The sequence below is a fragment of the Poecilia reticulata genome, chromosome 2, assembly GCF_904066995.2.
Source record: "Poecilia reticulata chromosome 2, P_reticulata-male-v2, whole genome shotgun sequence".
NCBI classification, from domain to species: Eukaryota; Metazoa; Chordata; class Actinopteri; order Cyprinodontiformes; family Poeciliidae; genus Poecilia; species Poecilia reticulata.
The window spans coordinates 15,250,374-15,278,010 of NC_088831.1; the positions used below are offsets into that span (position 1 = coordinate 15,250,374).

At 38.4% G+C, this 27,637-nt stretch overlaps 3 protein-coding genes across 6 annotated transcripts in view; 2 read left to right on the plus strand and 1 right to left on the minus strand.

Moving 5' to 3' along the window:
* The window catches only part of vars2 (valyl-tRNA synthetase 2, mitochondrial), a 28,158-nt gene extending 25,362 nt beyond the window's left edge, over positions 1 to 2,796 (minus strand). The window contains exons 1-4 of one of the 2 annotated variants that reach the window (XM_081598346.1): positions 2,698 to 2,796; positions 1,323 to 1,520; positions 301 to 382; positions 123 to 223 (exon numbers count right to left, since the gene is read on the minus strand). In XM_081598346.1, coding sequence (XP_081454472.1) covers positions 123 to 223; positions 301 to 382; positions 1,323 to 1,502 — 363 coding nt within the window. In that variant the 5' untranslated portion in view covers positions 1,503 to 1,520; positions 2,698 to 2,796. Of the gene's footprint in view, positions 1 to 122; positions 224 to 300; positions 383 to 1,322; positions 1,521 to 1,791; positions 1,882 to 2,697 lie in introns of those variants that run through there. The other variant, XM_081598342.1, reaches the window with a different exon arrangement.
* A 909-nt stretch (positions 2,797 to 3,705) lies between these two features.
* On the plus strand, positions 3,706 to 19,913 carry slc37a1 (solute carrier family 37 member 1). 3 transcript variants are annotated; one of them, XM_008396122.3, is made up of 21 exons: positions 3,706 to 3,862; positions 5,285 to 5,493; positions 6,141 to 6,222; positions 7,467 to 7,599; positions 8,904 to 8,982; positions 9,451 to 9,586; positions 9,860 to 9,936; positions 10,036 to 10,202; positions 10,633 to 10,685; positions 10,761 to 10,835; positions 11,329 to 11,367; positions 13,019 to 13,141; positions 13,227 to 13,317; positions 13,666 to 13,728; positions 14,052 to 14,137; positions 14,308 to 14,356; positions 15,060 to 15,133; positions 15,237 to 15,315; positions 16,681 to 16,778; positions 17,351 to 17,415; positions 18,284 to 19,913. In XM_008396122.3, exons 2-21 carry the CDS (start codon positions 5,438 to 5,440, stop codon positions 18,297 to 18,299), a joined length of 1,641 nt encoding a protein of 546 aa, XP_008394344.2. In that variant the 5' UTR covers positions 3,706 to 3,862; positions 5,285 to 5,437; the 3' UTR covers positions 18,300 to 19,913. The 3 variants fall into 3 exon arrangements, with proteins under 3 accessions (XP_008394344.2, XP_008394352.2, XP_081454488.1); XM_008396130.3 differs by lacking the exon at positions 11,329 to 11,367; XM_081598362.1 differs by lacking the exons at positions 10,761 to 10,835; positions 11,329 to 11,367.
* Positions 19,914 to 21,155: 1,242 nt separating this feature from the next.
* Positions 21,156 to 27,188, plus strand: nmi (N-myc (and STAT) interactor). Its single transcript, XM_008396111.3, has 9 exons — positions 21,156 to 21,335; positions 21,543 to 21,605; positions 22,056 to 22,214; positions 22,302 to 22,418; positions 22,633 to 22,804; positions 24,031 to 24,137; positions 24,924 to 25,110; positions 25,812 to 25,915; positions 26,417 to 27,188. The coding sequence occupies exons 2-9, from the start codon at positions 21,543 to 21,545 to the stop codon at positions 26,618 to 26,620; spliced, it is 1,113 nt and encodes a 370-aa protein (XP_008394333.2). The 5' UTR covers positions 21,156 to 21,335; the 3' UTR covers positions 26,621 to 27,188.
* The last annotated feature ends 449 nt before the right edge of the window (positions 27,189 to 27,637 follow it).

The window sequence follows — 27,637 nt, forward strand, 5'->3', positions numbered from 1 at the left end:
CTATTTTTCCTTTAATTGCGCACATGAAAAATTGTACAGAAATTATGTTTCTCGTCCAAAAGTCGCTAATTTACTTAACAGAATCAATATTTTTTCCAAAGAAATGTGTTAAGATTTCTCACATGTTGGTCAGGATTGAAAAATCCCTCTTTCTCCCACCACTGATACCAGCAGGACTCCACATAATCTGGACAGTATGCAGATGGGAAAGGCAAGCTGGTATCTGAAAACAAGCACATAAATTCCCAAATAACTGAACAAATTACAACATAAATCAATACCATGTGTACACAAAGTCACCTTTCTTTGTCCCAGCAGGTGTTTGAGCCGTGTATGCTACTTTCGGTATTTCACTCCAGTTTAATGTTTGATCTCCAACTTTCTGAAAGCAAAAACATGTATTCAGCAGCCACTCTTCCTTCTGAAATGAAGGTCATATTTTGGTAGCAATCATGTATCCATCAGTTCATGCATGAGAAGTTCAACACAGTGGCCAAGGAGGGGCTAGTTCCCTTGTCGAACTGGCCCTTGCCTCAACACAGAAGACAATATAAAGTCAGTTTGTTACATTAGATAAATAGGATGGATAGATTCAGAAAAACAGATAAAGTGAAAACACTTCATCAGTGCTTTATCTGTGAGAAAGCAGCTGACATCTTGCTCTAATTTAACTTATCACTATCAAGTGAAAATGCTTTTATAAAGTAGTTTGTTTTTTATGGTCTGTATGTATGTCAGTTTTTTGAGTACGTCAGTTCCACAATTACACAATGCCACAAAGGAATTAAGCCACCAATGACATTTGAGAAACAACTGTATTTTGAAAAGGGTATAAAAGGCAATTTCTTGACAATTTGAAGTCTTACACCTAGAAAGAAAATAATCAAGACTGTGGCCATACTTCCCACGAGTGTCCCAGTCTGATGCTGCTAGGTAGTGGCACTTTTGATTTCTCCTGATCTATGTTTTTTAATTTATGTGTGGCGCACACCTGGTTCATTACACCTGCCTTAAGTGAATAATTTAACCTTCAGTGCAGGTTAAATTTACTGAAGCCAATAGTTATTCAGTTGCAGCATTGTTGAAGCCTGCAGAGTTAATAAAGTCGGGTCATCTTGATTCCTGCATTCCAGGTCACAAGTACCTGGTGCCTTCTGCATTTTGGCTCCTGCTCTCAATACCCACTACATGACTAAGATTTTAGATTCAGAATACTTTAATAACGCCAATGGACAAATTATTAGTGAACTAAAAGTACATACATTCATAATAATAATAATGTTGCAGAAGCTCAGGCTGTGTGCTTAGTCTACTCGGCTTACATTATGTTGAGCTGACAGAATATTCTCTTCCCGTTCTTGCCTGCGTCTTCGTACGTAGTCTTGTGGCCGCAGCTGAGCAGAAGGGACAGGGCGGGACGGTTCTGGACGCTTGCTGGACCACAGTCTGGTGGCCGTCTTCGCTACCTGCCTGGCCTTTGGACAATGTCCTTTAGTCCACATCCTCAGCTACGAAACACCCTAAAGATGAAAAATATAAAAGCACAACCTAATCAATTCTAACGTCAGTTTCATTGTTTAGAGGTTAGGATTTTTAGTTAATATACACGGATTTAAGATCATAAATTTAACTTCGTGAATGCATGTATTTTCAAAGTGCACTATTTAAATTAGCTGACTTATTGTAATGCCCCTTCAACCTCCTTCAAAAACGTCTGAAATAGTGGAGCTAAATATAAATAAATATCGTAAGGCTTCTTCTTCATACTTTTAATTGCAATGTAATAAATACCCTCAAACTCTTGTCAGTTAATACCACTCGATTCAGACTGACGGGGTGCTGCTTTAACCTGACGGACTGAAAGGAAGTCCGTCAGCTAATATCTTCCGCAGCTTCCGCCGTAAACCGGAACTGTCATTAATATTATTATTATTATTATTACTTCTTTAATTGTTTCAGTAAAAAATAACGACACATAATTGTTAACATATCACAAAATTTGGCAGGGGGAGCATAAATTAAAACATAGGAAGAAGAAAACAACAACTACAATATTCTTGCACACAGAAAATAACAGTACAAATTGTGACATATGCGCCAGAGTGTAAATTAAAACAATAAATCGTCCAAAATTCCAAGTTGGGTGAAAGCCCATATGATTGTTAACTCTTGAAAAATAAAATTAAAGAATGTAATTCCAAACATAACTCATGGCTCCAAATAGACCATCTATTTTAGGACCAATGTACAAATCAAAAATGGAGAATTTGTCGAGATTAATATATTCAAATTGAAGCATTCCTATCTCAAATAGATTAATTAAAACTATCAATAAAATAAATGAAGCCGGAATCTATACAGCACACTTAGATTCAAAAAGAAGGGGTTCTTTATTTTCGAAAAACACTTTTCCCTCTGAGTTGCAAACAAAAATGAAAAGGGTGAGGTTTAATATATAGAGAAGTAAATGGCCCGTATTTCGAACGGTAGAAAGCCTCCCGCTTGTCTTTGTTATGTCAAGTTAGTATAATTGCTGAGAATGCGCTCCAGAAAAATGTAAACATCGAGAGACTAATATGAACATCGCAATGAACGTGAAAACAGCCACGAATGAACGAGTCCGTAAAGTTGTGCAACTAAACGCAATTATAATAATTAATATTAAGATAAGTGTCACAAATCTATGCAGAAGGATACCCGAGTTGTGGAGCCGCAGCGGGAGCGCTGTGCGCTGCCTTAACGCAAGCGTATGTTGTGTAAGCTTCCACCTGAGAAATGTAGCGCGTGAGCTCCTTCCTTTTTAGGGGGGTGGGGGGGAGGGTCAGGGACAGGGGGCGATTTATGTGTTCGCATCCACCTGAATAATATGTAGTTGCGACCCTGCACACACGCATTAGTATTATTTTAATCAAACTGATTTGCATTTATTTGACGCTTATATGTCAGCACAAAGCCTTGAGCCATTAGTGAAAAATTTACTAAGTATGTTAAAATTTAACATACTTAAGCATACTTTTAGTAGGACTAATCATGAGTATATTTCAAGTATTCTTAGAATTAGTATACTTAAAGTGTGACTTTTTTGAAATACTAATTTGGTGCCTAGTGTATTTAAGTAGTATTTAAGTAGTACTTAAGCACTATTTAAAGTGTGCTAAGCATTTTTAAACGTACTTTTTTGGACAAACTTAAGTAGTACTTAGTGTACTTATTTTTATGTACCAAAAACGTGCTTGATTAGTATATTTAGAGTGTTCTATTTTAGTGATTGAATTACATTTAACATATACTTAGATTGTATTTTAAGCATATTCTGAATACATATTTAATATATTAGTAGTGTGATTACAGTGTGCTACAAATACACTTTTGGTTTATTATAATTGCTAATCAAGTAACTTCTTTGTTACATAATGTCTTTTATTCTTCTTCTTTGCCACTTTGTACATTACATGCTTCATACATACATACATCAGTACTGCCAACACATCAGGTTACCAGAACACAGAAGGATCCATTACAACACACTTTGCAGGTGGAACTAATTACATTGTGCTTTCAATATATTACCATGTTGGTAGCACTTTATTTGATGGGGTGTGCATAATAAGACTGACATGACACCGTCATAAACATAAAACCTTCCAATAACAAAATTTGCTGAGCGAATAATTGTCTCAAAAATTATTGCGATGTAGAGAGTTAAGCATTACATCCTAAATCGTCTTGCCGTACACGCTTGTGTGTCTCTTTGTGTAAGAGTGTGGTTGGATGTTGACAGTTGGCAGCTTTCAGCAAACTAGGAAGTGGCGGCTCTTGTGGTCCGTACAGAGAAGCAAAGTCCGTGACTCTGGTGAACACGGTAAGGTGGGCAGAATAAACGAGGTGTTGGGGTGAAAACTGTCCTGGGAAGAATACGGAGAACTGATGGGGTTAGTCCTGCTTTAATGTGGTTTAGCTAGCTGCTGTTTGAACCTAGAAGTTGACGGTAGCCAACATTGTTCTTACTATCGATAAAAGCACAAGGCAGAGATGCTGTTCCTGAATCCATATCTTACTCTAGTTTTATCTGTATTTAACGACAGATCGGATCATTTGTAAAGATGGGTTATGCAGGGACGTTTGGCTTTCTGTTCAATACACAGCAGCCTCGTCTGAACATCCGCGATGAGCAGCGAAGATGATGGTTAATAACTAGAAGAGCACACTCGGTTCATTTGTATCTGAAGATTGTGTTTCTAGATGAAGGGTTCAAGCTTTTTGACTCGAACCTCACGCAACACCTGCAGCTTTCTTCGCGCCTGTCACTACGGAACTTTAAGAGTTAAACCATGACTCATTTCTCCTGAGAATTGACTTTCCTTTTCCCGTCATTTCCTGAAAATCACTAGTAGAAACTAATTGGCCCAGGCTTGATGAACACTGGAGATTAAATGGTCTGTTTCCCAGGGCAGCAATGGGAAGGAGAAGCATGAAGACAAGATTGAAAAATAACATTTATCTGAGTTATACTCTGAATGAGTTTCCTCAGGTGAATACAACAAAGGGGGTGCGGTGGGTGGGGTCATTTTGCTCAGTTGTTTTTTGTTCATCTCTCCAGACATTTGCAATAGTTCTGATGTTCTAATTTTGTTGTTTTTTAAGTAGTCTGTCTTTATTCTATATATTTTAATTAGTACAGCAGGAAGCTGCCAGATCCTCACTGTGATGCTGTCGCCATCATGCTTGATGGCTGATGCTGTTCACTGGTTGAAAGCTCTATATTGACTCCGCCTGTAAACTATTCCACAGAATAGTTCAGTCATCTCGATAACAGATGAAAAAGAAGTTTTAAGACAGCTGTAGTTTCAAATTCACCAATAATAAATTAAAACTTAGTACATTTTTGAAAAGGGTGATTATTAAGAGTAAATCAGAGCAATAAAACCTGTTTTGCGGCATACAGTCATCTACATTTGATTTTTGATTTCAGGATTACAGATTATTTTATATCAATCAATCAATAAAATGTTATTTGTATAGCACATTTCAGCAGTAGGGCATTTCAAAGTGCTTTACATAATTAAAATAAAAAGAGCATGTGACATTGAATAAACAGTGAGAAAGAGAGAGATTTTGAAAAAAAAAGAAGTAAAGTATATAAAGTATATTTACCCTAGCCTAGCATGGAGACCTTTCTAGACCTTTGACTTGTTTAAGATCCTGCTTTTCTTGATTTCCTTTCCACAATTCTGTCATTTCTCCCACTTATTCCCTCGTCTGCCTCCTCCACCTCCACTTGCAGGTGTCAGCCATGTGTCCTCCAGGTGTCCATGTCCCTGTCGGTCTGCTGTGAAGAGGAAGATGACTAATTTCATCTTGATGAGTTTGAGCCCACTTGGAACGCTGAACTTATTTCACCAAATTCTACCCTGAAACTCACTTTTTTTTTTGCATCATGGCTCCTGTTCCTCCAGGGATCCACCTGCTGGTGTCCTTCAACAGGGAACAATGGTAGGTCTCCATCCATCCCTCCATCTGTTCATCCACTTCTTTGTCCCTGCATCCCTCCATTAGCTTTTTTTACAGGTGGTTTGACCAGCAGTCATTGACCAGAGGTAGGGTTAACCCTGTACTGGTCACTCGTCCATCACAGGGCTACACACACGCACACACACACACACACACACACACACACACACACACACACACACACACACACACACACACACACACACACACACACACACACACACACACACACACACACTCACACTCATGCCTATTGGCAAATCAGTCAACATGGTGTCAACATCATGTGGGATGTTGACATCCCACATGATGTTGTGGGAGGAAGGAGGAGTAGGAGGAAGGAGGAGTACCCGGGAAGAACCCACACAGGCACAGGGAGAACAAGCAGACTCATGAAGGTCTTTTTCTTGATGAGAGTCGTGGAAGTAGCTGCTTCCTCTCCTGACTTTCAGCTCAAACCCAAGCAAACTTCACCTCTTTAGTGTCATGCATTCAACCAGCCGGTTACAGATGTTGGAAAGTCGGATCATATTCCAGGTTTCTGTGTTGGGATATGGATTTCCTTCCTGTTGCTAGCATGAGGAGGAGAGGAAATTCTGTGGATCTATGACACTGTGTTTCTCCTGCAGGTATCGAGCTCTTACCTTCATGCTGACCTTCCTGCTCTACACTAGCTTTCACCTTTCCAGGAAACCCATCAGTATCGTAAAGGTAACATCTGTGTGTGAACTTCTGATGTCATCAAAACCTGACGGCTAGGAAGAAATTAGCTTTCACATTTTACACTGCTGGATTATAAGCAGTGGCGCAAAAAGTGGGTATGCAGCGTATGCAACGCATAGGGGCGCAGGACCAGAGGGGGCGCCAAAAGCTCCGTCTGGAGCCGATGATGTTTTCCCAAACACTTCAGAGCGACTCACGCTCCTTCACCTCGCGCACATAACGAGGTAAATATAGCGAGTTTTACCCTTCACTATTGTCGTCGGGGAGGGGGGGGGGGGGAGGGGGGGGCGCCGATTTATGTTTTCGCATCCACCTGAATAATGTGTAGTTGCGCCACTGATTATAAGAAGGTTATTTGCTTTAAATACGAAACAAAGAAACAGATATAAAACAAGTAGGCAAGGCAGTTTATTTGAAAATAGCATCTAAACTCAAACAAGCTGCTCATTGTCCTGAGTTCAAGAACACGGCCCAAACAAAACCCAGAACAGAACCAGAAGTGTCAAAAGTATCTCAGTGTTGACTCATCCTGGTGGTTATCTCTGAACTTTGTTTAAACATGCTTGATGTGAGTTTTTCCAGCAGGTTGATGGGAACGTTGCTGCATGATCTGTTTTTTAAACGCCATCCATCCCCTCTCCTCTAAGACAGGGACATTATTCCCCTTGAAGACGATCTAACTCCAGCCTGTCCAGCTCAAGGACCCGGTCATTTCCTCCTCCCCTGGGATGAGCAGAAGGCCCTGCCAGTGGAATATAGTGCTACATCCAATAATGCTGGAATCTATCAATCACTTGACTGACTGATTGATTCACAAGGCTGTGGACCTGGGCTCACAGCAACGTCAGGCTGTGATCATGAACAACGTTCCCATCATGAAACATGTCTAGATTTCTGACAGCGATGGCTTCTTCTGGCTCGTTCTGCTCAACAATCCTGCCATGATGGGAGCCATTTTAGAGAGTCATGTTTATCTGAGATCTGGCTGAAAACCAGATTTCTGTACAGGTTTTGACTTAATGATGCTAATAGTCTTGAACAGCCTATTTCAGCTTATAGTTTTTCTTTTGTTTTTTTCTCCTGATTACAGCAAAAGACTAACATCAGGACCTGATACAAAATCTGAAGCTGCTCTTTAGGCACAGAAAACAACCTTGAATGAAATGAATGCCATGTCTGTTTGGAGCTTGAGATTGAGCAGTTCTTGATGGTATTTTCTTTATTTTTGCCAGAGCGAGCTTCATAAGAACTGCTCAGCAGCCAGTGAGCTGGCAGCCGCCACCGGCGCTGTGGCCAGCGGTGGAGGCCAGGAAACCTCTTTCCCTTCACTCCACACTGAGACGCAGTGCAGCTGGAAGCCTTTTGGTATTTATCTGTATTGGGATTATTCTGGGGTGCATTGATAAATTGGCCAAGACTTCCTATGTTTATCCTTTATTCCTATATTTGCTGTAGATCTTATCTACCACAGCAAATATCTAAAAATCAAATACCCTCCTCACTCACCAGGTCATGTCTGTATGTTGTCTCATAACGGTGTAAAGCATCGGTCTGTGCGCTGAAGTGCATGAAATGCATCTATGGGGTAATTTCATTCTCACTAAAAAAGACAACAGGGTTGAATCAGTAGATTAATTGGTCATTTATTGATTTATTAAAATGAATAAAAAATTGATTTGAATAAAATCAATTATTTATTGTATACAATCGCAGGTACACAAGTAGCTGCAAAAAGGTGAGCCACATAATTGTAGAGCACTTTGGCTGTGATGGAGAACATCACCAATGAAAGGAGCGATTGATCATATTGATCTGCTGGGAAATGTTAATGCTGGTTTGTTGCCCAGATGGATCATCCTGGAGCTCTGAGCAAAACTTAAAAGAGGAGCCGTGCGGCACCGGTCCAGCTGCAGTCATCCTTCAGTCGCCTTTATGGACAAAAAGCATCTTCATTCTATTAATGTGCAACTTCTGCACATGATTTCTCTATAATAAATGTCCACATTCCCCACTCAAAGACTCTGTCTGTCCATAAATCCTGGCTGAACGCTCTGCTGTTCAAACAGGAATTTGCACAATCTCTTTATTTTCTTTTTTGTAATTTGGATTTTTTTTTTGTTGTTGTTATTTTCATTTTTGTTAGGAGACCTTATGTGCCCTCAAAACACTTTTAAATAAAATATATAATTATTATTATTATAAATACTTATACTGCTACAAACAAGGATGTTGCCATGGTTATTGTTTGACGTTGTGGCAGATTTGGGCATTTATAATAACTTATATAATGTATTTATGGGTGGCGACAGGGTGGACCAGCAGCTGCGCTCTATTTCCCGCATATTAGGATTTGTAAAGGAAAGGTGCGCAGGTCTGTACGTGTGTTTGGCTTTATACATCCAAAGTTTTTTGTTCGCCGCATTTTTTAAATTTGTCCATACACAAAGTTTAAGTGTGAAAAGTGCTCACTCGTCTATACATAATTGTATATAGTACATGACAGCTCTTGTGGATTTAGTGCTCTTTGCTTTATTTCCAAAAGTTGTTGCCTCAAACTAAACAGGAAAGCATAAGCAGGGCAGTCAAGTTGGAAAGAACCCTCATCAGTTAAACAGTAATAAACTGCTAGCTGCATAATCTGTGTTTAGTAATTCATATTTGAATTTTAGATAAAAGCAACTACAAGCAGCTGCTAGGAGCCATGGACTACTCTTTTCTCTGTGCCTATGCCATTGGGATGTACCTCAGGTGAGACATCAGTATGATTGAGCAAGCATAAAACTAGAACAACGCTAACAATCTAGCACAACGCTAACAAACTAGCACAAAGCTAGCATAAAACTAACATAAAGGGGAAGTTGATTTAGTAGATTTTGAATGGTGAGAAAGAGGTTTCAGTATCACAAAACACCAAACTATTTGGTGTTTATGTGATACTAGATCATCTATAGCTCAACTAAAGTAATTATTAGATGGTACAATGAGGGAATCAAGCATGTGATCCCTTCTTCACAGTTTCTGAATTATTTTAGTGCAAAAACTCAAAATTCTCAACAGATACAACATGTTCTGTTTATTCTGTTTTACTTCAATGCACTTTAACATAAGCAAAAGAAATTGGACAGAATCAGGATCCTCTTTATGAAAGTTATGAATCAAGCTTGTACATCACAGATGAATGTGAGTTAGCATGTTGCTGCTGTTCCCCCTGTGCAGCGGCATCATTGGGGAGCGCCTACCTATCCGGCTGTATCTCACAGTGGGAATGCTGAGCAGTGGGCTTTTCACCTGCCTGTTTGGACTTGGCTACATTTACAACATTCACAGTCTCGGCTTCTATATATTTGTTCAGGTGAGATGCACACAACACCCATTTTAACCAGGCTAGTTGGGACTTCTCAGTCAGGACAGCTGTACTGAAAAAAAAAAATCAGTGATCCAAAAATTGAGCTAATTTATTACAAGTAATCAAATTAAATTCATGTAACAAGTTACCTCAGTTTCTTGAAGTTGGAGCTCCATTCACTTTTTTTCAGTGTAACTGCAGACACATTTACTACTGCTTATGTAGCTTTAGTTGATATGTGTACAGGAAGTTGATGTGGCTCTCTGTTTGTTTTTTTAGGTGGCCAATGGTTTGGTTCAAACTACTGGTTGGCCCAGTGTGGTGACCTGCATTGGCAACTGGTTTGGAAAAGGAAGGTGAGGTAGAATAATTCACAGCTTTCATGTAAAGACGAATGGAGCTGATATAGGCTGAGGCCTGAAGGGCTTAGTGATGAAACCTTGTGGCGTTGGCAGGCGTGGGCTCATCATGGGACTTTGGAACTCCCACACCTCAGTGGGGAACATCCTGGGCTCTCTGATCGCTGGCTACTGGGTCTCCTCTAACTGGGGCCTTTCCTTCATTGTGCCAGGCCTCATCATCGCAGCCATGGGAGTCGTTTGTTTCCTTTTCCTTATTGAACGTAAGTCTAAAAGTCATTAAAGTCATCATAATCATAATTATGTAAAGAGCGTAACGCCGATCTGTGAAAACATATCAGCGGTTTTACCGGGTTCAAAATGTCCACCTTAGTTTGTTTGTTTTTTTAGGTGAACATGTTCACACCAATAATAATGATAAAACTAAGTAATGACTTCTAATATAAGTGTAGGGGAATAAACAAAAAGGTTGTTAGAAGATGCATTGTTTTCACAAAATAACTTCTGAAACTCACTTTAGTCATCGGTCAGAGGTTTTACTGCTCGACTCCAGCCTGATATGGTGTCAGAGACTTTACCTTCTGGACTTGCTGACGGAGCAATCATTTCAAAATAAAAGCACTGAATAAGGCTGATGGATTTTCTCACTCTACAGTTTTGTCATATTCAACTAACCTGTTTCCCCCTCCGCAGATCCGAATGACTTAAAAGGCGTATGTACTCAGAACCAGTCTCCTGGCAGCAGCGTGAGTAAAGGACATTTGTTTTGTCCTTCCTGTGTGTGTTTACCTGTTTTAAGTAGTAAATCTGTCTTTATTTAGATTTCAGCCAAAAGTTGGAGTGGAGCAAATGGACATCCGAAAGTTTATTTGCAATACAAGGATAACAAAAAGCAGGTGTGCATCTCTCTGAATGAATATTATTTCATTAGATGCTGTAATGTAATGGAATTGCTCTGTGAGCTCCTGACATGGACCTGGTTACATATTTGACCATATACAGTTTTTAAACACAGAAGTCCATCTAAAGCCTTATCTTGCAGAGAGAATGTAACAGAACTGAAGGGACGGAGAGGTCGGCTGCAGTTATACGTCTGGCTGTTTTATCTTACAATTTTAAACCACCAGGACTTCATAATTTGTCATGTTTCATATGTAGTTAAATATGACAAATTAATGTTGAGCTGGTATGTCTAAGTGAAAATCAAAACAATAAATGATAAAATGGCTCTTACTTCCATAATGCTAGAAAAAATAAGAAGCTATGATTCAGTGAGTACTAAATCATAATCCTTTGAACAAACTTGATACTTGCAGAAGTTACATTTATTTGACTTTAATCAAAGTGTTTTTGAATTGAACGCAATGTTTCCTTCATATTGTGTTTTAGGCCTACAGCTTTTTTAAGGAATGTCTTCAAAGTAGGAAGGTCAGTTCTGTCAGTGATCTCCAGCTTCACTGGTAATTATATTTTAGGCTGAATCTAAATGTTCACATCTTTGTGAACAACAACAACAACATATTCAATTGTATTGAGTTTGAATACAAATTCAGGTTTTTGGCTCTGAATAATTTGGCTGTACAGTTGTGCTAAATGAGGGATTTGTTGTTCCAGGGCATCAACATTTAGACTCAACCCAGAGGTGTCTGGAAAGCACTGGGTCAGGATTAAACCCATTCACATTTCTTATTACTTTGATTTGGTTTTGATTTCAGTTTTTATCTCATGTGCCTCTGCACAGCTAGTATAAGGTGTAATGCTGTAATGCATTTTAATGTAATGATCTTGTCTTTGGTCTGTTATGTCCTAAAAAAATCTTTGCAGACTTAACTTTTACTGCCATAAGATTTTAGTCAGTTTATTAAACTAAGTCATAGATTCTTAGTCTTTTGACAGTTAGTATTCCTGCAGCTATAGTGTTTAGAGCAACACTTTATTTGAAGGGGTGTGCATAAGATTGACATAACACTGTCATAAATATGACATAACACCTGTCATGAACATGAAGGCGTCTTTATGAATGTTTTTGACTGTTGTCATGAAGGGTCATTCGGTAAATCACGACACTTTCAATGCAAAGTTGACACATTAACGGACTTTTAATGCAAGTTTTAATGCAACTTTGCATTAAAATATCATTTACAGAATAATGCAAAGTTGACACCTTTAATGTAAACATTGTATTGAAAGTGTCATTATTTACCGAATGACCCATCATTTCAATTCAACAGTCATAAATGTTCATGAAGACTCCTTCTTGTTTATGTCAGGTGTTATGATAAGTGGCTTTGTACTTACGCCTTATCAAGTCCACAGGACCCCGTCTCTGCATGCACTGGGTTTGCTTGAAACGAGCAAACTTATACACGTGGAGCATACATGTAATGTTCCATGTGTATAAAATAATCTGTGGGAACAGTTTTACCAAACAGATTTCAGGCAAGGTGGTTCAAATTTCTTGCCCAAGACACGACGATTGCAGGGCAAACTCTGTATGTGTTCATGTCATATCAGTCCTATGCACACCCATGTAAAGTGTTACCATGTTGAGCTTTTACACGGGAAACGGTCATTTTCCAGGCAATGAAATAGATATAATATCCAGAAATATTGATAATTTTATTGATGAGGACTAGAAGATTTACTTTTTCTTTATTCTGAGCAAACCAGCTTGAACTGAAATCTGGTGAGGAGTTTCTCTTTACTGTCACTGTCTTGCTGCCTGCTGCTGCTTGTTAAATTAGGCTTTCTATTTGATGAGATGCGACTGAATGTTCTCCTCCAAAATCAGAAGATCAAAAGCTGTGTGGGACTTTTTTATTTTTTAGTCCATTAATTTTTATTTATTTATCTTTCTAATCACAGATATTTCTACAATTTGGTTGCTTTAAAAATATAAATTTTCAAGCATCATAAATTCATTTTTTCTGCCTCTTGAGGATCTTGAGGTGACTCTGGGGTTAGAATACGAAGCTGTTTTCTGAGGAAGTTTGGTGCTGAGCTGGTGTTGGTGTCAGCCGGTTCTGCTGAGTTGCAGCTGATCTGTGGCCTTCCTGTTCCTGCCTCCGTCCTGGTGCAGAACTACGACACGGAGCTGCTGCTGCCCCGGGACGCTGTGTGTGTCCCTGCCCAGCCGGTCGTGGTGGTGAAGAGCGAGTCGGAGCCTTCTGCCATCAGCTTCATGGGAGCGCTGCGAATACCCGTCAGTTTACCGACACTCTGCTGGGTTTGCTGTCACGTCAGTCAGTTGTCGCTGTGATGTTGTGACATGATGTTTGTTTCTGCAGGGAGTGGTGGAGTTTTCTCTCTGCCTGCTCTTTGCCAAGCTGGTCAGTTATACCTTCCTTTTCTGGCTGCCCCTCTACATCACCAAAGCAGGTGGGTAAACAACCTGCCAGCCTTGTTCAGCAATTTTGCCTCATTTCAGTTTGCTTGAAACGAGCAAACTTATACACGTGGAGCATACATGTAATGTTCCATGTGTATAAAATGATCTGTGGGAACAGTTTTATCAAACAGATTTCAGTGAACGGTTCCCTCTTCAGGCCCGTCGTATGCTTTGTGGAAAAAAAGACAGTCTGTTATTGAATAACCTCAAGATAAAATAAAATGCCTTAAGACATGTAGTTTTGAATCTGCACATTATAAATTAATTGAATTAGCTGAAACCCCTTTATTCTGGCGAGAGGAATGTGACAGAACTGATGGTTGTTGTTTCTTGTTCAGCTCATTTGGATGCAAAGAAAGCTGGAGATCTCTCCACCTTGTTTGATGTTGGAGGAATTGTGGGTCAGTGATTTATTTTATTTATTTATTTATTTTTTAAATTTCTCCAACCATTAAAAATATTAGTTTTATGTTTTTCATGGAGTACGATTAGTTTTTGTTTTTTCCAATTACTGATGGAATCTGAGGCTTTTTGTCCTTATTGCTTTTTTGTGTGAATAGAAAATTAGCTTCAGTTTATTTTGCAGGAATTAGCATGAATGTTTTCCTGATGTAACGGCATAAATGGACTCTGTGTGCGTGCGTGCGTGCGTGCGTGCGTGTGTGCGTGCGTGTGCGTGTGCGTGTGGGTGTGTGTGTGTGTGTGTCTGTCCATGACCATACAGGTGGGATCTTGGCAGGAGTGATCTCTGATAAATTGGGGAAGAGAGCCAGCACATGTGCAGTTATGCTACTTCTAGCTGCTCCTACTGTAAGCTTCCCCATGTTTTGGTTCTTAGCAAATAAGCACAGTATTTAATTGTCCAGAACAGGGATGGTAACACTTCCCTGTAATGTATGTTATATAAATGATTAGTTTGGATCAGTTATGAATATCGATGCTCATTGTCCTTCTGGTTCTGTTTGCGTTTTGCTCTGCAGCTCTATGGCTTCTCTATGATCAGCCAGCTGGGACTGGGACCAACCGTTGGTGAGAAGCTGCTGTCTTTTCCCTGTCTGCTTTCAACAGCATTATTTTTTTTGGCAGGAATTTCTAAAGCCACACTCTTACAATACTAGATGTAATTCTTTGTGTAGGGGTTTTGTTTTCTGTTGACAGTTGCATAGAAAATGTCTCGGAGAGCAGAGCTTTAAAGCTCCGCAGGTCACTAATCTTAGGAGCATCAAATCTTGGTGGCAGCAAATGTAGCAATGCACAAAGCTTCAGAAGAAAGATGAAAGCTGATGTGAGAAAAATTACACATGTATCTGATCTATCAGCCTTATTGCACCAATATGATCAAATAGATTTTGATTGAAACGCTTAAATGTTCTCATTGGAATAGATGGGAAGATTGATGACTGGACAGGACTAGTAGGTCTACAAGATGGATGGAATAACAGATGGAAAACATTTAGAGATGTTTGTCGTATTTATTGTACGAATGTTTATGTAAACAGATGGAAGAAAAGCTGGAGAGGTCATGCAGTAACTGTGTGTTTTATGACTTTGTATTTTTGTGTTTTTATGATATAAAGCACTTTGATATGCCTTGTTGCTGAAATGTGCTACGCAAATAAACTTGATTGATTGATTGACAGCATGCAGAGCAAGTGGTTTCATGGAAAATGCTTCCTGTGGACATTGAGCTGGTGTTTAGGAACAGACGTTTGACTGATTTGGTGTTTCCCAGGAATGCTGCTCGTATGTGGAGGTCTGGTGAATGGACCATATGCTCTCATAACAACTGCTGTGTCAGCAGATCTGGTAGATATTTCACACTAAAATCTATTTTATGTTTTAAAGTTGTTTTTCTTTCACATGTACACCTCTCCTCTGTGACTCCCTCTTTTTGTATTTTCGATAACAGGGAACACACAAAAGCCTGAAAGGCAATGCCAGGGCTTTGTCCACAGTCACAGCCATCATCGATGGGACAGGATCTGTAGGTCAGTACTATTTATTCTCTCCCCTAAGTTAGCAATACGTTACTGATCAAGATGTTGAATGTAATTGTTCTCCTGTTATTCCTAGCTGACACATAGCAGTCAAGCACAGAAACAGCAGGAATGCATAAAGCCGTGCGCTCGCTCGTGGCCTGTCCCTACCCATAAATACATATGTAAATCAGTATAAATACCCATAAGTCTGCCACCACGTGAAGCAGTAACCATGGCAACGTCCTTGTTTGTAACAGTATAAGTATTTATAATAATATATTTTATTTAAAAGGTGCTTTCAGGGCACATAAGGTCACCTCACAAAAATAAAAATAAAAACTTTAAAGAAAGAAAAAAATAAAACAGAAGAAAATAAAGAGATTGTGCAAATGCCTGTTTAAACAGCAGAGCGTTCAGCCGGGATTTAAAGACAGACAGAGTCTTTGAGTGGGGAATGTGGACATTTATTATAGAGAAATCATGTGCAGAAGTTGCACATTAACAGAATGAAGATGCTTTTTGTCCATAAAGGCGACTGAAGGATGACTGCAGCTGGACCGGTACCGGTGCCGCACGGCTCCTTCTTTAAGTTTTGCTCAGAGCTCCAGGATGATCCGTCTGGGCAACAAACCAGCATTAACATTTCCCAGCAGATCAATATGATCAATCGCTCCTTCCATTGGTGATGTTCTCCATCACAGCCAAAGTGCTCTACAATTATGTGGTTCACCTTTTTGCAGCTACTTGTTTACATGTGACTGCATACACACCTTAAAAATAAATCAATAAATAATCAATAAATCTGCTGATCCAACCCTGTTTTCTTTTTTAGTGAGAATGATATTACCCCATAGATGCACTTCATGCACTCTGGCACACAGACCGACGTGTTACATCTTTGAGACAAAAACTGAGGAGAAGTACTATTTACATTCGAGTGAAGTTTTTACATCATTTTCATTTTATTTTCTTTATTTATGTGTTAGGTTATTGTCTGAGGATAGATGCGGTTCAGTTAAGATGTTTACCTCCCTCAGACCTGCAGAAAAGTGATCACCCTGTGGGCACATCTGATAGGCTAATGCTGTTAGAGCGCCACCTGTACAGAGTGCATATAGACACATGCTGTGCTGCTTGTTGACCGAAGCTGGCATCGAGAAGGAAGGAACCAGAACAGCGGATGTATACGTCACCTACCTTACAGGAAGTGCAGCTTCTCCTGCTTCGCTTGGCTGCTATGCAAACAGTTAATGTTCAGCATAACATTGTATATTTGAAGTAGTCAAATCCCAAAATATGCTCACATCTTGAAATGTGAAGGTTTGGTCAATTTTTAGCTCATATGTAAAATTCTATTTGTGTTTGTGGTGATAGGTGCAGCTCTGGGCCCCCTGCTGGCAGGCGTGTTGTCTGCAGGTGGCTGGAATCAGGTCTTCTACATGCTAATGACTGCTGACTTCCTCGCTTTGCTGGTGAGTGCAGAGCAGTGACTGTATGGAGATATTTCAATGGTTTGACATACTTAAGGGTTAGGACCAGGGGTGACAGTAGTTTTACATTTTTGGGGGTTTCTATGACAAAAAAGAGCTTTGAAATGTTAGAGATATTCAATTATGCGCCAAGATTCTTTCGACTTTTTTTTAACTCACCGTCTTACTCAGCAATAAAAACTTATGTTTAGCTTTAGTGCTAAAGTAAAAGTTATTCATTAACTAAGTTCCACTTTTTTCCTTCTGGACAGTGTACAGTGTTTATAATAAAGTGGATAAAAATACAACTATGTCACTCATTCACAGAAACGGCAAATAGCCTCCTTTAGTAGACTTCATAACAACACAGAGCAAACACAGACATGAAAAAAACATTTATTTCAGCTTCACTGAAGACAAGTGCAAGGAAAACCACATTTCTATCATATCAGATTTTGATATTATTCATATTTTATTTTATTTTTCGCTGCTACCAAGTGAACCACAGCTGCAAGCCTTAATTCATTACAAATAATTTGTATGCTTATAAAATGTTTTCATTGTTTGTGTTGAAGCTTTTATTACGGCTGGTGACCAAGGAGCTGTCCTCATCCAAGCCCCACCCTGTCTCTGCTATAGAGTGAGTCTGTCTGTCTGTCTGTCTGTCTGTCTGTCTGTCTGTCTGTCTGTCTGTCTGTCTGTCTGTCTGTCTGTCTGTCTGTCTGTCTGTCTGTCTGTCTGTCTGTCTGTCTGTCTGTCTGTCTGTCTGTCTGTCTGTCTGTCTGTCTGTCTGTCTATCTATCTATCTATCTATCTATCTATCTATCTATCTATCTATCTATCTATCTATCTATCTATCTATCTATCTATCTATCTATCTATCTATCTATCTATCTATCTATCTATCTATATCAACGTGTGCTCTTGAATAATGGCAGAAAAAATATCAAAGATGATTTAATGCTTTCAGCTTTGTAGGAAGAGTTTGGAGTTGGTCTCTTCCTTATCCAAGATGATTGCCGACCAGTGCACAAGCTAATGTCCATGGAGACATGGGTCAGCACGTTGTGTGTGGAAGAACTTGACAGGCCTGACCTCAACCTGATAAAACGCCTGTTCAGATTAATTGTACCAGAGACTGAGAGCCAGACCTCATCATCCAACATTAGTGTCTGACCCAATCAATGTGCTTCTGGAAAAATGGTAAAAAACAAAACAATTGCAGCTCCTAAACCTGGTGGACACTCAACATGTGTGAAGAAAGACAACTAAATACTTTTAGTAATGTGGTGTATTTATTTAAGTACAAGTCCCAGGATTCACTGTGATAATAAGAGACATGGATGTGGATGGAAAGGTTTGAGTCGTGTCTCTAGGCTCACACTGCTGTGTGTGCACAGGAAACATCAGACCTTTGCTCTGACTCGCTCAGGAAAGACAAAGTTCAGCCTACTGCTTGTGACTGTAAAATATAACCACACCTACTCATGATGTTCTCATCTTCACAGGTTGAAGGAGCACTGAGCAGCACCATGATTGCACTGTAGCCACACACATCCCTCTCTCTGAAACACACACACTGACCACTCGTCTCAGCCTGGAAAGGAGGGCAGCTCAGCTAATCCCTGGACAACATGACAGGCTCAAATGCACAAGATTTACTCTGGAGAAGAGCTGGAAACTGAAGATGAACCAAGCTCAACAGCAGCACACTTCAAGTGTCACGTACACTCAGCTTATGTGTATCTTTCCTCATATATCTCTTGAAAACACAGCTGAATCCTAATCATTATTTTTAACCCACAGAGAAATCTGATTTGGTTTTACTCATAATAGATCCCTGTTTAAGGAAGGACAGAATCTTTCTAATCATAACGATAACAACTCTAAATTAGCTGCCATGTTTACATTCAGATAATAGTTTTTATTGCTCCAGCTAGGGAAGAATAGCCAGACTGTAGCAGGAGTCTAAAAAGCAGGGCTTCATTTTGAACCATATGCTACAGATACCATTACTGGTATTCATGGTCTAAGTTCGTAGCGTCATATTAATTATATGAAGCCTTATCAGAAATTCAGATCATAGGGTTTTATCTTTGTTTTTTATTCTCGTGTTACTAACAGAGGATGTGAAACACTTAGAATTTGAATTAGTTGTTGCAAGGATGATGTTTGTAGTGAAAATCCCAGAGTTAGCTTTCTGAGCAACGTCCTGCCAGCAGCACCAGATGCAGCTTTGTAGCGCTCACTGCCATTTTGGATTTGTCACTCATTTGTTGGATTATATTCTTTTTGCAGAGTGACATTTTAATTTGATATGACTCATCTATCAGTCATAGATGAGAATGGCAGAGACAGCATCTCTATACATGAGTGTTGAAGTCGTCTCTCTGCTGGATGGAGGTGAGCTTCAGCTGTAGCTGTTTGCCGTCTGTGCGCCGTCCCAAATTTAGCACTGTTTTTCAGCAGTTGACCACTGAAACGAAGAAGCTGCTATTGCCTTACTGAACCAAAGAGATTGTGAGATCACTTTATTTGTTGATTTGAGCACACTTTAATCTGTATGTTTATTTCTGATGAATATTTTTGTATTCGTTGTCTTGTGATGGGGCACCAAAGCTCTATTTTTCTAAGCTGCTAAGAGGAATGTGGTCTGTTTGTGCTAGGGGCCTGGGGTGAGCGGGTCTAATAGATTATCGATGCACTTGTCTGATTAGAAGGTTTCAGGCTGAAATTGTTTTTCAAGTTCAGTTTTTACAAGGTTTTTATTTAGAACATGTTCATTTTGAGTTAAGTTGAAACATTCAATGATTATTTCTAATTTATCATTTGCTAAGGTGATTAGTCCTTTCATTAAAAATTGTGAATGTTGCAAGATGCTTAGCTATTTTTCTGTTTTATTTGTTAATGTTATGTTAATTTATTGACTACTTAGAAGATATATAATTGTATCTTCATTAAAAGAAGACCACATGTATATTTATTTTGGGATGGTGGAAGGACTTTGAGTACTTGAAATATCTTGTGCCTTGTTTGTTGTAACTGATTTTCAGAAAGAAAATCACAAATGTATGATTTCTGTAACTGCTCTTTCATGGTACATATTGGGGAAAAGGAATAAACGTTGGTTTTGTGGGATTTGTGTTTTGATGGTCGAAGGAGTTGCAACAGATCAGGGTATACTGGAGATTCTGGAAATCCTGGAGATCCTGGAGAATGCAGTAAATTCAGGATCTGTGATAATAGGATGTCTGTCTGGATGGATGGATGGATGGATGGATGGATGGATGGATGGATGGATGGATGGATGGATGGATGGATGGATGGATGGATGGATGGATGGATGGATGGATGGATGGATGGATGGATGGATGGATGGATGGATGGATGGATGGATGGATGGATGGATGGATGGATGGATGGATGGATGGATGGAGAAAATTAAGAGACCACTTAAAATTCAGTTTCTCTGATCTTACTTTTTATAGGTATATGTTTGAGTAAAATGAACTTTGTTCTTTTATCCTATGAACTACATGCCTCCAAAATTCCAAGCAAAAATTTTGTATTTTGCAGAAAACAAAGATGGTCAAATAAAATAACGAAAAAGATGCAGTGCTTTCAGACCTCAAATAATGCAAAGAAAACAAGTTCATATTGATTTAGAAACATCAATACAAGTAACTCCAAAACTAATAAAATAACTTCAAAATGCTCTGAAATAGGATTAAAGAAATATATATCATTACACATCAAGACAGTCTTAAGCAACACTTCCTAAATAACTTTACTGGGTGTTAAGACTGTTAAAAACTGCTATTTAATAATTTTTAATGACAGGTTCAGTCTGACCAAACTCCAAATCCTTAAAACATGTTTTTGAGATTCTGCAGCATGTAATCAAGTCATTATTTAAATAAATGCAATGTAAATCTAATCTCTGCTTAAGGATAAAGTAAAACCACGAATAGTTTTTACACCATATAGGCAACTTTCATTTTTCTTTATCTTGTGTTTTTGTGTCTGTCTCTCATTAATTACCACAGTCTGTCCATGAACTTGAAGGATAACTAAATTAACATTTAATGTGATTCACAGAACAAAATATAATTTTGTAGTAAATGGGTTTAATTTTTTTTAATGATGCCAGTGTTTTTGTATACATGTTTTGTATACAAAGAAGTTTAATTGGTGAAAAAACAACTCAGGACAGTAAAACCCCTTGAAAATGTCCAAAGACAAGAAAGGACTGAATTAGACTCTGGGGACGTTGAATAATGGTATCACTTTATCATTTTTATTTAACTCAGTGCACGTACTTTGGCATTCTTGGTTGTACGAGGCATTCTTGAATGCACCACAAGATGCGTCGGTCATAAAACGCTGCGTAGCTGCGCCTGACAGTCGGTAGACAAGAAGTGTTGGGGAAACATTCCTATGTTGGACCTCTGCACTGCACGGGTCGGGTTTTCTATCAGTTCATAAACAACTTTGATACTTTTTCGATCTCTTCCGTAAAAACTAACAAAAAGTCCTTGTTAAAAAGAAACACCAATAAAGGTAGGACAATAACCAACTTCTAATGCCTGCGACGTATTTTATCGACTTACTGGTTTAAGTTTCGATTTCGTCGTCCATGTTATGGCAAGCTTTATACTAATGGATCAAAGAGTAATTGTTGTCCATGTAAATAATTTATATGTTAGAGCTTTAGGGGTTCGGACGGAGAAGAGTGATTCTTTTTTTCCTTGTTTTTCTTTTCGTCAGATGAGTAGTATTGCACAGATGGACAACCTTGAAGATGCGAAGAAGGAGCTGAAAGAATTGAAGGTGAAAAAGGAAACCTATGCCGAAATATGTTCCATATCACTGTTTTATTTCAATGACAAAACATCTACTTTTATTCATGCTGTGTTGGCTTTGGTTTCGCTTTTGTAACGGAAGTGTGTGACTGGCCTCACGGGGGCGCTATAAACAATCGCCGGATTCTCATGGCACAGCAGCCAAATGGAGGAGAGGACGGCTTTCTTTGGTAGAAGTGCAGCTTAGAGAAACATAAAAGTCTCTTAGTCTGAGTGTGACCTCTTCAGTCAGAACCGAATGTTTTTACATTGCATTTGCATTTTCTCTTGCCATAAATTAGATCAAACACATTAGCTAAACTTTTCAGGAGAGTCTGCCACAAAATCTGCCACAAATCCCATGGACACACACTGCAAACCAGAAAGAGTATTGTATTCCTTTTCTTTGATGCATGTGTGTGTCTGTGTATGTATAAAGAGGAAAGTTGAGAAAGCTGATGACGTGAAAGCCAGGATGTTGCTGGAAAAACTGGACGGAGATGAATTAAAGGAGAATGCCAAAAAAGAAATGATGGCTCAAGCTGGAAAGCAGGAGTCTTTCCAGAAAGAATTCACTCAAGACTTGGAAAAAGTCAAGGTATGTCTGACTCTTTGTTTACACTTGCAGGTTATTGGGAAGGAGATAGTTATGATATATATTTAATCCCTTTTATTTTTTATAAAGGATGACATCCAGAACCTTTCTAAACACAAGCAAGATATACTGGATAAACTGAAGCGATGCAAAGCTCAGCTGGAGGCTAAGAGAACCGAGGCTTCAAAACTGAAGCACAAATTCAAGGTGAGAATGTTTTTTCTGGTTTTTAACCATAAATTGTCCTGTTTGTTAATCTTTTCTATTAAAGTATATGAATTGGAGTGTTCTAAAAAAAAAAAATCACCCAAATAATAAAAGTTGTTCAGAGTAAAGATGTTTGATTTAAATGGATACTTGATTATTCACAGGGGCAATAAGGGCACACAAATTTAAATGTAAAACTGTATTTCTCGTCTAGATCTATGCCCAGATTCCAGAGACAGAGGTGAAGTTTCTGTCTCTTATCAGAGAGGAGAATGGGGAGGGAGAAGACATCAGTCATTCAGTCAGAGGAGTGTTTACCATCAGTCAGAGAGCTGCAGTGCTCCTACGAGGAGGCCAGGCTCTCATCACTTTTGAGGAAGAGAAAGGTAATCAGACTTCATTGTTGTTTTCTTATATATGTGGCACATTATGTAATGTGCTTGACATGAAAAAGATTCAATTTAATTTCACTACAATAAATCAATATTTATGATGAATTTCATTAAGTGGAGTTACTTATTAAAACTTATTTAGAGTGTTAAACTTTTGTGAAGGTGTAGCAGAGATTAGATCAGTGACACTGAACCAAAGTCACATCTAAATTATGCTAAAGAAATTTTCTTGTTTATTGTCCCCACCAATAATGAGATGGGATTTACTCCCTTGTGCAGATTTTTGTTAGAATCATCACAGCAAAAGCCAAAGAACTTTGCACAGTTTCCCCCCAAGCTAACTGAGTTGATTAATGTTGTTGGATGCAGGTAATTTTAGCTAAACGATGACTAGCTAATGCTAATGTCACATTAAGCTTGTTAACAAATACAGGCTACTAATTATTTTGTTATCTATGTTCAAAAGTGGGTAGTACTGGTTACACTTGGTTGACTAACTTTTTTTACTGAAAAATAAGGTACTTATAAGATTTGCCTTACTTTTTCTTTTACTTTAGTAATATTATAGCTATGTGTAGATTGATTTTGCATTTTAAAAAAAATCAATATTTGATTATTCGATTTCTGCAGTATGAGCTGTTTATGCAAATTTGAGCATAGTTCCTCAACATTTTATATATGTAATTGTTTACATCCTTATTGTTTATTTTGTATTAATACGCATGGTTATTTTATTTGAAAGATTACATACTTTAATGTTTGTTTATGTATTTACATTAAAGTAAAACACTGTACAAAAAAAACAAGTTTATATGCCACAGTGTTTGACAAGATGTAGAAAGGGTAACCAAATATCTTTAAAGTCTTCAAGCTTCCCTTTCGCTATGTGAGTTAGTTTTTCCATTGCCAGATTGTTGCTCAATAGTTTGATTCATTCATTCATCTTTGGTCTTTGTGTGTTCTTCCACTTCAGAGCAATAATATGTTTAGCCTGCAAAAGACAAACAACCACAAGGTTCTTTCTCTTCATAGTTGTAATTCCAATAAACTTGCAGAAAACTAAATTACTGCACCTTCAGTCTTTCCTCGACACACATGTAGACCTTCAGGACAATTTGCACATATAAGTAGTTGCCTAGTTTCATTTAAGAGTGTCTCAGACTCGCATCTCATTGGCTCTTCATAAGATTTGTATTTCTGTCATGTTGTCGATCCTCTAGTGGCTCAAAAGATCCTGAAGCTCCCTGGTTGCCGTGTGTCCTGTGAAGACACCACCGTGAATGTGAAACCTAAAGGACTCACCTTGGAACCATCTGTGAAGTTTGAGGTATATAATAAAATCCAGGTTTACCAATAAAACGGAACCACTGATGAATTATAGATTATTAAAATCTCTGCACATTTGTTGAGTGATTTTAAACAAACATGAAAAACAAATGTTTCTTTTTAAAATCACAATGAAAATACCAACAAATTCCAATTATTTTTTTTATTAATCTTGAGTGACCATCAATGTGATCACTCCACCACTTTTTAAAAAAACTTTTTGAGAGGGTGAGGGCAGCAAATACTTCCTGAAGGAGACATTTTAGTGATATATTTGCTCATAGCTGTCCATAACAAATCTAACTCAGTTCTTCCTTGTGTAATTGCTGAACCTAGAGTTCACTCGAGAGATAACGTATGTGGTGTTAATTCAGATGCTTCTGGTCCAGCTGCACTTTTTAGAAAAACTGACAACTGGCATTTAGACACTGAGTAAAGGGCTCTTATGATGGTGGTTAAATCATTTCCTCAGGGTTAAAAGACAGATGGTTAGATGGACAAAGGTGTGCGCTGATATTACAGATGTTGTTGAATATAATCAGGTTTGCACCATTCACACACTCAGAGGTTTTGCCCTTGCTTCTTCCCTTTTTGTTAATTATCACTCATTTTGCTTTGCTCATTCTGCCAGCCAACATCTAACATCTTTGAGGGTTGCATGATACACTGAAGTCTGACTACATAAAATGCATAAAGTGTGAACATAGTGTAAATATTGTCATTACCACTCAAACATTGCATTATGAAATAACTGTTATTTGCAATATCTTTGTTTTTTCCTGTGGAGGTCCATGTGGATGTGTCCAGAAAAGAGCTGAAAGTATCCAACATCCCCGCTGCCATGCCGGAGGACAGAATGGAGGACCGTCTGGAGATCAGCTTTTCCAGACCAACCAAGGGAGGAGGAGAAGTGGAGAGTGTGGATTACAATGTCGAGACTGGAACTGGGTCCATTACATTTTTGAAACCTGGAGGTATTACTCTCAGGGTCACACACACTGAGATGTAGGAAAATGCCAAAACAACCTGTGTGTGCTTTGTTTACCCATTTACATTGAAGCAAGTCATAAGGCACTCAGAATTACTGTCTGAGTGTCAACGTGTGGCCCAACAGATTTACTTAGATTCAGCTAAGTGCTTTATTAGTAATTGTGTTTTTTAGGTTTATTTCAAGCTGTGGCTTCTATTCAGGAACATCAGCGTGTGAAAGTGTGTGAAGTGCTTTGTAGATGCCATTTACCATTTAGACACCTGTCTGAAAGGTTCATTTTGTCAAAGAAATGCACTTGAAATAGGGAAGGAAAAATACAGAAACTACAAGATTAGGATTAATTTCTTTATACTAAAATTGAAATAGAACAAAAACTTGACAGATCATTCCTGTACAAAAATTTAGTGCTACAAGGTAAATAAATGTTTTTTTTATTTGAACCCCGAAATTGCTAGAAGTTTGAGACTGAGACCATGCCATAAATACTAAACGGTTATTTTAATCAGTGAAAAGAATGTTATTAAATTGCCTATTAATAGGTTGTGTCTGAATGGACACAATCCATTCATTTTGAATGGTCACTGGTGTAAAGATGATAAAATCACATTTTTGAATTAATGATGACATTTTGTGTGTGTGTGTGTGTGCGTGTGTGCGCGTGTGTGTGTGTGTGCACGTGTGTAGTTGCCTGGAGGTTGGCCAGAAAAGGAGTGTACAAAGTAAATCTTGAATCTGAAGTTAATGTCAAGGTTGGACCAGCGTACGAGTACAAGTTGGAGAAGTTTCAAGTAAGAGACAACACACCCGTCCTACAAACAGTTCTGTTTATTTTATCCTTTATAAATATTTCTGTCCATCATTCATTCCTCAAAGAATTTGTTCTTTGTGGGCAAAAGTGTGCATAAAAAAGATCCTGCTTTCCAACACCAAAGGTCTTAGTTTTTTTTTTTTTTTTGTCAGATTAACATTTACTTCTCAAGTCGTGGCAAACTGACGATTCAGGTTCTCCTTTGAACATCCCACTCCCTGTTAGTAGAATTGGCCTTCAAAATAAAAGTCTTGCCACGGTAGTAATTCTAAATATTAATTGATGGATCAAGTCTGAATTAAGTTCATTTGTATAATTACTCATTCCCATAAACATCTGCCCTACTCCAGATGTTGGACTCTCTATTGGTGCCTACTTCATGTCACTCCACAACACTAATCAATTAGTGCTTTTAAATTCTTGGGCACCATATGTCCCACATCATTAAGCAAGCTGATCTCATGCCTGTCATTCTTTGCAGACATCATGTGGTTCATCAAGGCGAACCATTCTTCTGGAAGGCATTGATGATGTGGAGGAGGAGGAGGACCTGCAGGACCACCTGGAAATTCATTTCCAGAAGCCCAACAACAGTGGTGGTGAAATTGAAAACATCAAGTATATTGCTAAGGGAAAGTCTCTCCAGGCATTTTTCAGTGAGGACAAAGTAGACACAACCAACTAAAGTTAGCAGGAAGTATTCATCATCAGCAGTATATGAGTTTTCAGGAGAATAGGAAGAGCCTGACTCCATGGTCTGTTCAGTGGTAAAAGCAGAAAATCTTTTTACTTTTGACACTTGGAAATGCTATTTGGTTACGGTGATATTTTATTTATGTTCTGGAAAAGCGGGTTTGATTTTAGCATATATAAATTACTATGCTTACACAATCTGTAGATATGAACTGAGTTTCCAGAAAGAAACTATGTTCAGTCACTGTGTATCTCAACCCTGACAAGCTAAAATTACATCTATGGATTATTGATCTTAATGTATAACAGGTATTGGTAGCCATTTTCTCAAGTGTTTTAATTTCACTTCAGCACTAATTTAAGCATAAATTATGTATCATATGAATATATGGTGGTAAATTACCCTCACTAGGGATGACAGATATTTTGCATACTATGTAAAACGCAAAGATCAGACTTTTCGTCTGGATTATCACCAAGGTTTAAGCTTCTGCTTGTTATTGTCTCTTCTGCCTTGTTTATGATGCCTATTAAAATATAAAGACACTACGTCAGTGGAATTGGTTTTGTGTGTGTCTTACTTTTGACTTCAAAGTCCAAGGAATGACTTATCTTTCCTTCAAATGATAACAGTCCTGTTTGCCAGAGGAAAAAAAACAGGTAGCCTATAATGACAAAGCAAATGTATGTTTTCTTTTTGCTTGAGCTCAAAAATTCTCAAGAACTCTTTTTTAAATTAATTTATTTATTTAAATGGCTGGTTTCTCTAATATATGTTGTACTCCTCCATGTACATAATCATTCCTTGTTATCTAAAAGAACACTGCTTTGACCACCTATTAGCTGACTGTCCTTAATTTAATATCCAAACCACAAGAGGACACATATTTTAGATTACTTTTAACAACTGTTTGCATCCATAATGTTTTAGGACATTCATTCAAAGGAAGGGAAGTGCGTCAAGGTGGTAATTTAAATCATAGTCTATACAAGTATCATGCAGGGTTTT

What these genes read in the sequence shown, in the direction of transcription:
- slc37a1 (XM_008396122.3), top strand. Translation starts at nt 5,438, where the DNA reads ATGGCTCCTGTTCCTCCAGGGATCCACCTGCTGGTGTCCTTCAACAGG. An exon ending in AATGTCTTCAAAGTAGGAAG is followed by an intron (nt 11,368 to 13,018) that starts GTCAGTTCTGTC and finishes GTCCTGGTGCAG; the next exon opens with AACTACGACACGGAGCTGCT. An exon ending in TACTTCTAGCTGCTCCTACT is followed by an intron (nt 14,138 to 14,307) that starts GTAAGCTTCCCC and finishes TTTGCTCTGCAG; the next exon opens with CTCTATGGCTTCTCTATGAT.
- nmi (XM_008396111.3), top strand. Translation starts at nt 21,543, where the DNA reads ATGAGTAGTATTGCACAGATGGACAACCTTGAAGATGCGAAGAAGGAG. An exon ending in AAGACTTGGAAAAAGTCAAG is followed by an intron (nt 22,215 to 22,301) that starts GTATGTCTGACT and finishes TTTTTTATAAAG; the next exon opens with GATGACATCCAGAACCTTTC. An exon ending in AACTGAAGCACAAATTCAAG is followed by an intron (nt 22,419 to 22,632) that starts GTGAGAATGTTT and finishes TTTCTCGTCTAG; the next exon opens with ATCTATGCCCAGATTCCAGA.